Source organism: Pempheris klunzingeri, chromosome 18, assembly GCF_042242105.1.
Source record: "Pempheris klunzingeri isolate RE-2024b chromosome 18, fPemKlu1.hap1, whole genome shotgun sequence".
Lineage (NCBI taxonomy): Eukaryota > Metazoa > Chordata > Actinopteri > Acropomatiformes > Pempheridae > Pempheris > Pempheris klunzingeri.
In genome coordinates, this window is record NC_092029.1 from 17,590,102 (window position 1) to 17,606,285 (window position 16,184).

Below are 16,184 nucleotides of genomic sequence, written 5' to 3' on the forward strand. Positions count from 1 at the left end.
GTCCTGGTGCCACGTGCACCGATGGACGCCCTTGTGCTCGAACATGGTGTTCGTTATGGACAGTCTGTGACTAGCACAGAAGTCCAACAACAGAACACCACTCGGGTTCAGATCGGGGAGGCCGTTCCTCCCAATCACGCCTCTCCAGGTCTCACTGTCGCTGCCCACGTGGGCGTTGAAGTCCCCCAGTAGAACAATGGAGTCCCCAGTCGGCGCACCATCCAGCACCCCTCCCAGGGACTCCAAGAAGGCCGGGTACTCTGCACTGCTGTTCGGCCCATAGGCCGAGACCACAGTGAGAGACCTGTCCCCGACCCGAAGGCGCAGGGACGCGACCCTCTCGTTCACCGGGGTAAACTCCAACACATGGCGGCTGAGCTGTGGGGCTATAAGCAAGCCCACACCAGCCCGCCGCCGCACACCGCGGGCAACACCAGAGAAATGGAGAGTCCAGCCCCTCTCGAGGAGCTGGGTTCCAGAGCCCAAGCTGTGAGTGGAGGTGAGCCCGACTATATCTAGCCGGTACCTCTCAACCTCCCGCACAAGCTCCGGCTCCTTCCCCCCCAGCGAGGTGACATTCCATGTCCCTACAGCTAGAGGCTGTCTCCGAGGCCCAGGTCGTCGGGGCACTCCGCCTCGACCGCCACCCGTGCCACATAGCACCCGACCCCTACGGCTCCCTCTGCGGGTGGTGGGCCCACAGGAGGTCGGACCCACGTCATCTATTCGGGCTGGGCCCGGCCGGGCCCCGTGGGCAAAGGCCCGGCCACCAGGCGCTCGCATGCGAGCCCCAGCCCCGGGCCTGGCTCCAGGGGGGGGCCCCGGCTGCGCCATACCGGACGACGTCACGGTCCTTCGTTGTCTTCTCTTCATAGGGGTTTTTTGACTTAAGTTCAAGTGCCTCAAAATTGTTGGAATCCAGTAAATGTACTTAATTGCATAACAGTTCTAAATAGGTCTAAAACCCTGTTCTGTAAAAGTTCGTTTGTTCCTCCTCGGTCCTGTGTTGTACCTTGATGAGGATCTCCAGCCTCTGCAGCCAGTCACTGTGGTTCTGGAAGAGGTTCTCCAGTTTCCAGATGTTCTCCAGCAGGTCAACCTGTGTGGACGCCTCGCCAAGGGTCTGCTGGAGCAGGCGAGAGCGCTCCGACATCCGGGTCACATTCTCCATCAGCACCTCCTGGCGCTGTGAGGACACCTGGGAACGGGAGACTGGGGAGGGAAAGGGAAGGAAAGAGAGGGAGAGATTTGTTCTGGGTGTTGATTCACTGATCCCTTAGCTACGGTAAGGTCCCCAAATCGAGTATCATTTGCTCTCAATCACTACTGTCAGCTTGGACAGAGCCAGCATTCTAATGCAAAGCAGATGTTTCAGATGATTCAGTCGTCTGCGCTAATTTTGGTTGTCTATTCTTGCTGAATGTATTGTTTTGCTAAATCAAGACCTAAATATTATTATGACTTCAAAACCAGTTTCCAGAGTTGGCTCACTGTACGGTTCTCTGTGCTGTACTGATGACACATTGTGGAAATTCTGTCTTCATTTTGACTGCTGTTGAAGTTGGCCTCTAAATGGTGCTGTTCGTCCAATACTTTCAGGAGGAAAGAGGTTTTTTTTGTTTTTTTTTTAAGATATGACGTATGGATGAAATAACTAAGAGCATTTTACTCAAAAACTATACTTAAGTACAATTTTGAGGTACTTTTCTACCAGTTACTAGTTACTATGTAGTTACTATACAGATAAAGACACATGATAAGCTTGTAAAATGCAACACATTAAAAAACTAGTGATCCTCAACCTTTTTGGCATGTGACCTAAAAACAGCAATGTCTAGTTGGAGTCACATTTCAGAGGAACTTTTTGATGACGAATTGTAAACACATGAAACTGAAAGAAACTGCGACATGTTTTCCTTTAAAAGTTTGTGGAAAATATTGGAACAACATGATCTGAATTGCACACGCGTTTGTTTAGCTGCAACATCACATTTGCTGACAGTTAACATATTACCGATGAACCTTTCTTGTCTTGTTTTTGGCTGCGGCATAAAGGCCACTTCTTTTGCCTTTCTCTCTTCTCAACCATGCCTAATGAGAAAAAGCTCCTCGGTTTCATGTTATGTTGAGAGCATGTTGCATGGTAACGGCTCGATAGCCTGGGAGATATTTTGAAACCAGATCCTCAGCGTTACGCCATGACGACATCCTCTGCAGGACGGCAGGGACCAATGTGTGCAGAAAAAAAAACTCAGATGGAGAAAGGACTTGGGAAACGAGAGGAAGCAGATAATTCCCTTAACACATGCTCTGCGACACATTGATGTCCCTAACAGCCTGATAATACACTCTCTCCGAATGTTTCTAAGAGAGTGATAAAAGTGTGTCTCTGTATGTGTGGCTTCGTGTGTTTGCATTAAGGCCAAGAAATGCCTGCGTGATCTCAGAGCAAGAAAAGTGCTGCGAAGCCGCACTGCTGCAAACAAACCATCTCAATTCCCACTCATTATGTGTGTTAGGTTTATTCCTAATGACCTGAAAAACTAAATAAGCTCAAATCTCTCCACTACATGGGGCACCTAATTGTTAAATGATGGTCTGTCAGCAGCAGTTTTTTTTTTTCAGAAGAACACACACACACACAAATTTAAGATCAACCAGAACCTGATAGTATCAAGTTTCGAAGCGGTGCTGTTCCTGGAAAAGGAAGAAGGAGGAACAAGACGGAGGAGATGATGAAGCATAAGAAAAGGAAGGCGAGGGAAAACCGAAGGAGGGAGATTATACTCCTGAATGTGTGTTTTCAATTTCGCCGATCCTTATTTGTTCATTTTGTCAAAATTAATTACACCCATCTAAGTATGGGAGCTGGAGTCCACCTAATGACCTAATTAACCCGCATAATAAACTTCCACATGCTTGCAGCCTCAAGGGGGCACTTGGGCTCTGTAGCAGTTACCTGAAAAATGTCATACAAGCAGGCACTTCGGTACTTGTGTTGTGTGGATACTGTGACAAGCCCTGAGAGGATGATGAAGGAGTAGAGGAGGAATGAGAGAAACATGGAGGAGGATGATGAGGAGACAAGGAGGATGACAGCAGCGCTTTGGTTTTCTCAAATCCTTTCTAAACCCTTCTGAATAAGCTCAAACATACATGGTGATCAGCAAGAAAAAAAGAAAAAAATCACACAGTGACAAAATATATGTGGATACCACATTTCTGTCAGATAATCTTGTAAGGATAATTTAAAAGTTACAGATGGAGTGGCGGCACAGAGCTTAGTGTTAATGTAATCCTAGAATGGTTTCCAAACTTTTTGAAATTTGTCAAAGAGAACCACAGTGTGGTTTTGCTAGTTTGAGGTGCAGAATTACATTTTTCAACCACAGACTGTTTGGGGTCTGTGGGTTCTTATAGTTCATGACAACCGTGCGCTATTAAAGTGAAGACAAATAAATGTATATCTTGTTGCCAGAACACATTTGAACAGATTTTCCACCGTGTGTCTCGTTTAGTTTCCTGGGTTTCATCGCCTAAAGGAATAATCAATCAGCATTAGAAATCACTCTCCACTAATTGATGTCTGTTGAACTGCTCCTCTGTTAACATGGAGAGCTCTGCATATACAATCAACCGAACCACAGAGGTCACTGTCAGGTAATGGAATGGATTTTAAAGGCTCTTCTATTCACACTAACATTTTGAAAGCAGTAATAATGGATCATTTTAACCACTTGGTCAATCAGCTATAAACACAACTGTGACATTTTATCACTTTGCAAAGTCATTATGACTTGTTAGGACATGTTAGCAAACAGTTTCGATAGATACGGAGGGACATTTATACCTGATGAATCTAAGTCCAATATTCACTTTCCTTCCAACTCTATTAGAAGGGAAATATCTGGCTCTTTAGCGGCTGTGATCACCAACTAGCTCCTAATTGTATCTGTCTGCTGTTTGGTGCTAGACAGGTTGTGTGTACAGTGGGTTCTTCAAGCTTTTTGGATGAAAACCAGTGAAAAATTCTAATAGCTTGAAAATGCATTAATACAAAAATAAATGAATAATATGTGGATATGCTCAAATAGCAACTCTAGTTTAACCCTTCAGAGTCTGGGGTAAAACGGCGTTTTTTACTACTTTTCATTTTACCTTTGTGTTTCCCATTAAAACTGCTTAGCTTGCCTTTCTTTGTGTCTTTCTTTTCAGCACAACCTCACCTATGTGATTCTACAAGTATTTATTTACACCTCCTCTCGTTCGTCTTCACGCACAGCATCCACTTCATCCTCTGAAAGGAGTCTTCCTCAGAATCAGAACGTTCTTACTCGTAGAAGAGCTGTAGTGCGCGACTTCGGCTCTTCATAAATTTAGTCTTAATAGGCCGATCGACAAAATTCAAACACTTGTAAAAAGTTTGAAGTGTCCGCTTTCCAACAGTCTTTGAATTGAGCACCTGTGTGCTTGTGTCACAGCTTTACGTTTTCAAACGTGCGACATGTGACTTTGACGCCGTGTGGCGGTCCTAGACTCCGAAGGGTTAAAGCTCTAGAAAGGTGAATTCCTTTCAGTCATTATTTTTTTTGCCAAAGTTAAAGATAGTTTCATGTATTAAACAAAGTTTAACACCACATTTCCAAACATCTACTTGATACAAATGTTTGTTCTTAGCTGTAAATCAAACTACAGGGCTTTTAAATGCATTGTTTTATCCAGAATATCTCTTGGAAAACAGACAGACAAACATGAATGATTTGAAAAAAACAGTAGCTATAACTACACTTCTCTTTCATTCATTAACCCTCATAATGTCAGACCGCTGTTGAGTTACAACAGGAGAGATCAGTCTGTAAGGTGAGCGTTTGACTTCAGGCGAGGACGATGAGAAATAGACTGAAAGATGAGACGTATGCCTGACAAATCCATTTCAAACCTCTCATACTGTCGCCCAGCTCCGTAGGATGGGAAAGTCATCTCTTGCCTTTTCCATTCCCCTCCTATTCTCTCCTCTTTACTTCACACGTGCACAAAGACACAAACAACACACATACAGTATGGCAGCAACATTCAAAACAGATTATTAGTCCCAAGTTCACAGCTTCATGCTTTTTGATTTTACTGTGGAGAATAGGACATTTTCCTCTCATGTATCAAATGAAAGGAGAGCAGGCCAGCACAACAGCTGGGCTTCAGTGTGTAATGTGAATGGATTCTGCATTATCGGCTCAGTCCTCACAGGGTCTTTATATATAAGTCTGCAGTGGATTCGCAGTATTTGCATTTGCATTTTATCTCCATATGATGATATACTGACTATTATACAGAATACAATGAAGAGGGGTGATGCATTTAGGTGCCCTGTGGAGTCTGACTGATTGTGTCTGGTCTGTGATTGTATTGTACTTTTTTCCTCACATTTTGTTATTTAGTTTGGTGTTCGTCGTTGTATCATAAACGATCGGGTCTTGTACTGTTCTGTTTTCCATTTGTTTTGTGAGAGTTTGTTTGGGACCCCCTTGAAAACAAAATGACACATCTCAAGGGGTTCATCTTGATATCTTACATTTCTGACTAAAACACATTGTGTATCATTGTCATTAAACATTTGCAATGCAACATTTTTTAGTAAGTATTTTAAAGTATGCATTGTTTACATCTATGTTTGCTAGCTTGCAGTCTTCTTCCCCCTTGACTTGTCGGTCTTCTGTAGGACGATTGTAAGCAATGTGATAAAATTCCTGCCTTTCTGAAGAGTAAAGATTAGCAGGCTTAGCAAGGTTGAGCAATGATGGCAAACAGACCAGACACACATTTCTTACAATGGTCAGGTCAGCGCTCTGCATTGTAGTTTGCAGCTGCAGTCGGTGTGAGAACGAGAGCCAAACAGTAAAGCTGTCTCTCAACCCTTTCATTTTTTTTTTAATTCTTTCTTTGTGCATGTGTGTGTGTTTTCATGTGCTGTTCATTCAACCTTAGATGGATGGGATCTAGGTGGCTGTGTATTTATTGCACAATGACTATCTGCATTTCTGTCTCTAAAGTTCTTCCTCACTCTCCGTCACAAACACAAAAAAACATGTCGCACTCCACTTGGGAGGACTTTCTGTAGACTGCATTCACTTCTTAGCATCTTAAAGTACACTTGCCGTAAACCTCGAGGAATTAAGGTGAGTACCCACAATGTCAGTGGTATACCATGGTCCTCACAAAGTCATGTGTAAAACACACACACACACACACACACACACACACACACACACACAGACTCCCAGTGAGACAGACAGGCTGGCTGGGCAGTGTCATGGTCGGGCTAGACAGAGAAGACAGAGGGAGGTCTATCAGAGCTGCATTCCTCTGTGGGTAAAGCCAAAGGCAACATGGTGCCTTCATTTATCTCTTTATCTGCAGCCTGTACATGTGTGCATGTGATGTATTAAAAGAGAAGATAAACTTGGGTTCAGTCAGCAGTTAAAAGAGTCTTATCTCATGAGAGATTTCCCTCCCAGACATTTGAAATGTTTTTGATGTCAAACACACAAATACAATAAATGCTTATTTTAAAGCAAACTTTTGTCATCCGTCTCTAGATGTTGGGTTTGTTTTTGGTGTTTTTATGTATAACATTTGACATATTCATGGGTATTCTTATGGAATAATGTATACTGTGTGCTATCTAATGTTATACTTTTAGTGGCAGCTACAAGGGCTACATATGGCACTAATTAAATATGCTTTGTTAACTCATACACTAATTAAAGTCTGTTACAGTAATAGTATATTTAGGTTTTAATGACATCTCTAATATATTTCTAATGATATCTCTATCAATTACATGTTACATTTCCATTCTTTGTTCATAAATTCCATATGGTTGATGTTCATCCAATATTTCTTTGATCTTCTTCTGTTTTTACATTATGACCCCTGATGGTCTCATTAAATTAAGTTTACTCCAGTCCACTTTAATTTAATTAGGTACTTAAGTCATCAGTATATAGGGGGTGACTACTTGTTTACACACATTCTTACTTGTACTCTATTCATTAAAAAAATGTATGGGTTGTGTAAATAACTTCATCCTTAACCTTGTCTGTCCCTCTAAATTACAGGTCTTTCATGATCCACCCCTATATTGTGTTAAAAATGTTATCCAAGGCAAACGTCCAGCAGTGCTGTGCCTTCTGGCCCTGCACCCATGGTTACTAATCTCCCTGTTTAGCTCGTTCACAGGCTTTTTAATAAAGTTACTTAACACCAAGCATGTGTGCGTCTGTGTGTGTGTGTGTGTGTGCGTGTGTTACCAAGGAAAGTAAGCAGCCTCATGAAAAGGACCATGCCATTACAAGCAGACTTAGTGAAGGCCTGAAACAATTCTCCAATGATGTCCAATATCATACACTATAATATGTCAGTTAGCTTTACAGGCCTACAGCAGTGCCTCCCAAGAAATCCCAAGCGTCTAGACAATATCTCCCACAGATGGCTGGAGCAGGAAAGTTCAAACTCTGCAGTCTGTGTCCTTGTACTTTGTGTGATGTAAACGTAATCCTCTGTTTATATCTGTGAGAATGTGTGACAGCACGTGTAGAACATCTTTTAAACTTTAAACTACAGTTTTTTTCCCCCGAAATATTATAGTGTAACTTTTATTCTCAAAATATTACAACTTTTTTCTCAAACTACTTTGAGAGGTTTTTCTCCAAACCTTTACAACTCTTCAAGGAACAACTTTCAAGGAACAACCCTTGCTTCTTGCTCCTCTTCTTGCTCCTCTTGTTTGCCATAATTCATATAAAAAAACGAAACAACAGCTCCTCTACTTCAGATTATGTAAAATCCTGCTGTTTAGAGACCACACTAACTGACAGTCAGTTTGAGCGTCTTTGTGTGTGGTAGTGTTTGCGTCTTTAAAAAGAGACTGATTCTTTGTATTTTGTGATCTAGAAACACTATTTTCAGTGTAAACGTCGACCTCAACACAACTCTGGCTCTCTGTTGCTCATAAATGATGATGATGATGATACGTGCATGTATGTCCATTTATCCATCATCTAGTATGCTCAACTATAACTCAACACCTACGCTGTGCAATTTATGGTATCACCACTGAAAGCATCAGAGCAATTGGGTAACAGTTAACTCACGGGTTTTTCATCACTGGACCTCCATGAAGGGGTCAGATAGGGCTGACAGGTTTGACACAGGCCACCTCCTCCTCCACCTCTTATGTTGACTTTCCCACCTCCACAAAGACATGACAAGTGCCTGACATGGAGGTGAACATTTTGTTGGAATCATGCATCTGTAAACATGTCATGATCCTCCAGTTATCCAGCCCAAACATAGAAAAACGCCAGAACAAACAGCTCTTGTATGTTGAGTCTGGTCTGTGAAATACTTCATAGCAAAGGAGGAATCAGGTGCTGAAACTCTTAAATAACAGGAGGCATTCTAAGGGGCCATTCACAAAGTTTAGTCTGAAATTCTAATTAAAGCCTTTACATGTTGATTAGGTCGGTTGTTCCCAACGTTTGTTGCTTGTGACCCCTCGATATGATTAAATGTCCAGCTTTGACACCTCACTACATGTTATGGCCATAAGGTGCAGCCAGCATGGAGCAGCAAAACAAAGATTTTTCCATTCTTGATTGTTTCAAGTTTCAAGAAAAGGTAAAAAAAAATGATGTAACATCCCTTTAATCAGCCATGATCCATTGGATTTATCTCGGTAGCTCTTTGTTTTGTGGATATAGCTGTTATGGGATATACTTTATGTTTTATCTATTGTGGGAAATGGAAACAAATGCCAAAGTCAGATGTGTTCCAACCCTTCGGGTCAGTTGTGCTACATGAGCACTGGCAGTGAATGTTGGCACAGGGTCTAAATTGTGCATTGCACAACTGTCAAATAAAAATGTAATACTTATGGGACACTGGGCTGGAACAGCTTTACTTGTCTTATTGAAATAGTTGAAATTACTTCAACATTCGCAGACCATGTAATGCAACTCTATAATCCAAATCCAGTTCAGTGCAGGTTCTCTAATTGACCAGCCAGAGGTGAAAGTGATCTGACCTGGGAGGTGGTTGAGAAAAATAGCAACCTGGAGAAATATTAAAACAGCTGGTTTTCAGTTAAAAATAGCCAATTTACCATATGTGTCTGCAGCGTTTGTGTGTGTATGAGTGCGAATGTTCTATCTATGAGTTCTATTTTCAATGGACACACACCAGCTCTCTCACACAATGATGGCAACCATTTTTTAATATCCCTCTGGCAATAATCATGAAGTCAGATATGGACACCACATCCATCAAAACACTGTTCTTCAGGTGTTTGTGTGGAAGTGAGAGAGACAGAGCAATACCAGTCACCTTCTACCAGACAGAAATTGACCAACTTCCTCCTAGACTTTGAGGGGATGCCAGTGGCAGGAAGGAGGGGAAGGAAATAAAGAAGAAAGAGTCTTTTGGTGAACTGCAGACCTGAAAGTCTTCCAGCAGGGAATGAGAATGAAATTACAGGATCTTACAGTCCGACGGGGAAAAACCTGCTGTCCTCGACATGACATCAAAAGGTAGTCTTTAAGTCATTCTAAATGGACGAATACAAAAGGCTAGATTCATATCCGGAGTTAAGCCTCATTGCCACCAACTGCCTTAAAGCTGAAATGTGTGTGAGATAAAGTTTTAACAGGGTTGTAGCAGTGAACAAGGATGTGATACAGCAAAGGAAGAACATCACGCTATTAACGATGAACATAAGTTGCCTAGTTGTTGGCACAACACAGCTAACAGTCTCACTGCTAAAACAATAAATTCTTTTATAAAACCGTTTTAGATCAGATTAACTTGACAGCTGGCGGAAATGTCACAGCTGATTTATCACTGATTGTGCCTGTGCTTCCTGCACACAGTCCTGTCCGCGTTGAATGTGAAACAACCTAATGGAAACGGCTTCGCTACCGTCGATCGCCACAATAAAACAATCACATAACATCCGGGGCACCAAAGTACACAAACTCTGAGCCACGACAGACGAAACAACATAAACTGCAGAGCTCAAGTTGTACAGCTGCAGAGGAAGAATGTCCTTTGTTTGCTTAGTGGTGATTTAGTGGTGAGTGGTGAGATTTATCGAACAGGAGACCTTTTGGAAACAGCGTCTTCGTCTGTCGTACTTTCATGTTATACCCCAACGACCTTATTTGGTGTCAAGCATACATGAATGTGTGAAGTTCTGCATGTTTCCAACAAGATGAGCATGATAAGGTGATGGAAGAATTACTGTGTGCTACCGGCATAGCACTGCATTACAAAGTTAGTGAGCTGGTCTATAAGTCGAATATTTAAAGGCTAAAGAACCAGACATGGATCAGAGTTTGATGGAGATTATGCAAAATGCACTTTCAACATAAATATGCATCCCTGGTGTGGTTAGAAACCCTCAAACTATGAGAAAATACTATCCTTTTGCGTTTTCTCTTGCTTCATCTCTCAGTAAATATATGTGCTCTGTTTAGGTTTAACCCTATTTGTGATGTCACATGCAGGGATCTTTTGAACATATGACCTTGTTCAGTATTAGTATGTTACTGGGCTAATGTTTCCCATCCGCAGAGCTGATGCAGGTGAAAACAGCAGTATGAGACAAATAATGTGATTTTTGAACATTACAACATGTAAACAAATTCAACATAGCAAGACCCCCAAACACAAGTATGAGCATGAAAACGAAAAAATAAAAATTCAGACGAAAGGTTCTCATTTTTATGGGAAAGAAATATTTTGCTTTTTGTCACTTCTTTTGTATTTCTGAGAACAATGTGCTTGATTGCTTTGCAGCACTAACCGGCAAGAGGGCGCTGTTCTTCTGGAGCAAACAGAGATAATGCTTTCAGAGTTTGAGATATCGGTACTGTGGACAGTGGAACGAGTGTAAGGCCAATGGAAAAGCGACCGACCACGAGTCTATCCTCTTCGAAAAAAGACAGCAGGGAGGGGAGGGGCGTAATAGGAAGCAGACAAGTTTTAAGGGAAATGTGGTCTTAATTTTGGTAAACCACTGGTGTCACACACAATCTGACATCTGACAGTCATCTTGAATATGATCTTATTGGTTTGCAGCTAATATAAATAATAATTTGGCAGTGATGTATTTATGTTAAAAGTTCTTTTCAGCAATATGGCTCCATCGGTAGATAACTGACTAAAGCCATTTTGCTGTCTTTCACTGGGAATGATACCATTGTCACACAAACCACATGTATGGCACCGGGTCATGAACTCACGCTAACACTGCTGCATGCAACCCACTGTCACGGGTTAAGACCCGGTCATCGCCACTCACACAAGGCCTGGTTCTGCAGCTGTGGCTACGTAAACATCTCCGCTAAACCACAGAATTACGCTAGATGTAATAAAAAAGATATTTTCTTAGCAGAGCTGTTGATTTTCAGTTTATTAAAACTGGCCGAGATGTTTAAATTGTAAATTTGACGAGGCAGTCATTGCGGAGGAGGAAGTGCAAGTTGTGCTGGTTTCTTTTGTTTATGTGATCATTTTATGGAGGGTTTAACAACAACAATGCCGCTACGCTCTGCAGTCATATTGAAGTGTATCTTTGGGGGAAGCTGTGTTTGAGGAGTTGAGCCAGCTGTAACTCAGCTGCAGGAATTTCCAAATGAAGTGACAGCGATGGCGGCGGCGGGGGTTTGTTTGATTTCTAAGCGTGGACCCCGTCTGATGTGGCAGACATCAAAGTGAGGCCCTTGCTGGGAGAGGCTGAATGACTTAATAGGCGTGTTTGTGTGTGTGTGTGTGTGTGTGTGTGCGCGCACAATAGAAGTACCTGTTTTCTGCTTCCTTTTGGGGTGATTGTGTGTTTCCTGTGACGTTGGGGGGGATTTCAATGAATGGATCAACTCTTTCCACTAATATCCATTTCTAAGTCCCTCTTAATACCTGCATCTGCAGTTTTAATTTCTTACATTCTTAAACTTTTTGTTTTACTGGTCGATTTACAAGTAGTATTTACTATTAATGAAATAGAGACTTAAAGATTTGCTTTAATTCCTGTACTGACTCTACAACTAGATCTAAAGTTATTAAGGTTTTTACTCTGTGAAAGGTTGATTTACATCAGTAATCTTAGGAAAACACAAGTAAAGTGGATTTAACTTTTAGTTAATATCAATTGAAAAAAATAAAATGCTATAAATAAAAATCCTCAATGATAAACTGTATGGAAGCACCGATGTAATTAAATATAGTTAGAACCTTTAAGCCTTGACTTGTACTTTTTCTAAGTATGCTCTTTTACATCTTGATGCACTGACTTTCTTTCCTAGGTTTTCTGCTGCATGCACCAGAGCTGCAGTTTTATTACTTAACTCAACTGGTTTACAGCAGCTATAAAGTAAACATAGCTGTAACATATATGCAAACAAAGCAATAAAAGCGCTTGGTTTCATGGGCCATTTCAGCCAAGAAATATAACATAGGTTTTCCCTTCTCAGAGAGAGCAGCTGAAGGTTCATTTCAAATGATCGAGACAAGAATACGTCTTTAAGGTCTACAGGGCACCTACAAAGTTGGCATTAATCCACATTCACAGTTCAATCTGCACGTTGCATCATTTCGTTCAGTATTTTGTTTGCCAACCGCCAGAATAGCGGGCTGTCAACACGTCATATTTTACTGTGACTGCGTGTCTTTCAAGCATGCTTGAGATGGTGATGAAGGACCACTATTTTGTTGTACAGTATCAGTCAGCTACAGAGAGCAGCACGGGGGATTTTTGATATGACTTTCAAGGCGTTGTTTTGGTTTTCCTCATATTTCCGTCATTTGTTTAATGACAGTTGGAAAGTAGACGCCAGCGCTTGTAATTTTGCATTGTATGTTTCCTCGGACTTCCCTGAGCTCCAGCACCACAATTAGCTAAATGAAACTCCCATGCAATGTGTGTGTGTGCGTGTGTGTATGTGTGTGTGTGTGTGTGTGTGTGTGTGTGTGTGTGTGAGCGCCAGCCTAGATTCTTTGGAATCTGTTGTTGCTTAATTAGTCTGCTAGTAAAACAGAAAAAAAGACCTTTAGAGGACTAATTTAGGCGCCTGCTATCAAGCTCTTGAAATCCCTAAAGATTTAACCCCCCACCACCCCCCCTCCCCCTCTCCTGCAGATTTAAAAAAAATAATTGTAGCTGTTTATGGAGAGCTGCATCAGTGAGGCCTGCTGTTTTTACTTGTGGTGGAGTTATTTACACACTGCAGTGTTCCACTTTATGGCATCTCGTGAACTTTTTTTTGGGTTGAAGCTGAAATGAATGTGTGAATGTTTACAGCTCGTGCTTTTCAAAGCGTGTCAGCTGGCTTTGATAAGGTGCGCAATCTTTCTTAGAATAATGCTTATTATGATTAAGGACATCAATTATCGAATGCTACATAGGCTAAACGCTAACGACGGACGATGATGATGCAAACATCTGGATGGATAGTAGGTATAATGTTCACCGTGCCTGCCATCTTAGTTTTGTGTGAAGCAACATGCTAATCAGCACAAACCACAAAGTGCAGCTGAGGCTGATGTGACAGTTTCTCTATTGTTTAATAGATTCTAAGTATAGAACAAACTAAATCTTTGACCTGATGATGGTCAGGAAATCAAATTCATTCAAAGGGACACAAACAAGCGCCTGTACTAAATTCCACAGCAGTGCTTTCAGTAGCAGCTGAGTTATTTCAGTCTGGACAGAAGCCGTGAGCTCATACATACGCCCTTCCATAGAGTGACGCTAAAAACACCAGCATGTTTTCTTCGAGTATCTTTTCATTTTTTGTTGTTTGGTTCAGCTTCAATCCAGCTATCAAACATTTCCAAAGTCACAAAAAACATTTCTAAATATGAGCAATCCCCTCATCTGCCTAAGATTAAGAGCAACTAGAGAAACTAGAATTTGGTGAGTTGTTGACCATGTTTCATGCTGAAGATGACACCAAAAAAACAAGAAATATTCTGTTCTTGACAAAATTATAATGCATCAACACCACACGACAATGATGACACCAATTATTGCACTATTGTGTACCGTGTACAAAGTCTTCTCGACAACATAAAAATCCTTTGTAACACTGAGAGATGGACACAGAGAGCACCAAAGAGAGAATGAAGTCTGGTCCAACCAATTAGTCTTGACATGTTAATGACCTGTGTTTGACTGTCTGAATGAAGCTGTACACTGACTTTTGGGAATTCTCTTGTTGAAGAATAAAAGACTGACCTTTTTTGTTTGTGTGTGTGTGTGTGTGAGCGCGCTCGTCCTATGATGGACTCCTACTGGGAAGGCTGGACCTTCTCCAGACTCTCCTCTATAGAAGGGAGCACAACCACGGTACAGAAACTCATTAGAAAAGGCTTTATGTCCTCAGAGTCAATTTAGGGGCCCTGGGACGGAGTGCACATGTGACATACATGTCTGTTTGTGCGTGCATGTGTATGCAGTTAAGTATGTGGTTTAAGTACGAGTCTGTGTGTGACTCATGCATGTGTGTGCTCGAGTAGTTACGTGTAAATAACTGTGTGTGTGTTCTTGTGTCTGTGGGAATATGCGTGGGAGTGTTATGTTTTTTGTGTTGCGTGCATGTCAGTGAGCAGCATCATGTTTGAGGACGTGCACGTCATCTGTGCAGGTGTGCGAGTAAGTATGCCTTCACAGGTGTTCCTGCGAGTATGTTTTGTGTGCATGTGTTTTTATTTGCATCCATTCTTGCATTTCTAAACACATATGTGAGGGTTTATGTGTGTGTGTCTATTTTGGCATGAGCTCTCGTCTGCGATGGAGGATATATTCTGCAGGTGAAGTGTGTTTGGGGAAGGAATTCCAGCCGTGTTGAACATAAACATACCAAGATGAGAAACACCGCATCTTCAGCAGCTAAAAATGCTGATTGTTTTCACACAAGGGTGTGGTTTAAGAGTGCCTCAAGTTCCTCTTTAAAGCTGTCAGGAGTGGCACTTTGCGGTGTCTGAAAGTTTTTTTTACGGACGAACTTAGCCAGACGCATCTGGTCTACGTTCAAGACAGGTTTTTATCTTGTACCATGCTGTGAAAGAGTGTGTGCTTTCTTAAATGACCTCAAGGGAGTTAAAGCAATCTAAAGCTTGTGGGTTTGGTAAAATTAGTCTGTCATTGTTTTTCTAATGGTCAGGTATGGCGATGTCCTCCAACTCTCCGGTGTCCCACAGACCCAGTAGTTGGAGGTTGGTTTTTTTTAACGTTTTTTATTTAAAAAGGGGTGAAAGACAGCACATCCCACAAATAAGAACGTAATAGAAGACAGAGAGGGGACTGGTGAAACTTTGATCTTCATGAAAAAACTGAAATTCAGCTTAGGGTCTAATTTCTTAAGCTTTGCCTGTAATTTCTGCAAGATTTTTAGGAGTTTAGAAGCTAACAGGTTATGCAGCATATGTCAACGATTATCCTACAGATGTTCTGTATATCAACAACATATCAAGAGAGAGAGAGAGAGAAACCAGCTACAGAATTATTTACTTTCCCCAAAAGACGGGGAACTCTGAGATATAACAACTTCAATGTCACAGGCAGCTTTTTAGCGATAGTTTCGACAGCGTTGACAGTTCTGAAAAACAACCCATCAGACGCACTTAATGCCACAGTAAATGTGCTGGTGTGGGCTTAAACGATAATCCAAGGCGGCTCAGGCTGAGCTGGATCCAATTTTTTGAGCACCATCGTAACTCTGAAGCTAATATTACTCAGAAGGAGCAGAATCTTGCTGCCAAATTTAAAAAAAAAGGTCATACAGTGCCATTTATGCTATAAGCAGAGTGAGGTTCATTGTGTGTTTATATTTTCATTCATATCTTTACAAGCGGTGCTTCATTATTCATATGTTAGTTGTTTAAAGAAAAGCTTCAAAAACACTTACTGACTGGACTGAATCAACCAGAATACAGTTTCCACTTGGAAATACATTAAAGGCTGAGGACAGGAGTTTTTATGTCTTTACCCAAGTGTAAATTCAATAATAGTGACGAATCAGAAAAATATTTGCTTCCAAACATTTGGTTTAACCAAAGATACCAGTTATCTCGATTAGCAGTAAACAATAATAAAGATATAGATACAAGATAGGTTTCAATAATCTCTTAGT

At 41.5% G+C, this 16,184-nt stretch overlaps 1 protein-coding gene across 1 annotated transcript in view; it reads right to left on the bottom strand.

The window, feature by feature from the left end:
- The window catches only part of scara5 (scavenger receptor class A, member 5 (putative)), a 74,125-nt gene that overhangs the window by 38,541 nt on the left and 19,400 nt on the right, over nucleotides 1-16,184 (bottom strand). Inside the window, exon 4 of the mRNA XM_070849809.1 lies at nucleotides 1,013-1,212. Within this exon, the coding sequence (XP_070705910.1) occupies nucleotides 1,013-1,212 (200 nt within the window). The remainder of the gene's footprint in view (nucleotides 1-1,012; nucleotides 1,213-16,184) is intronic.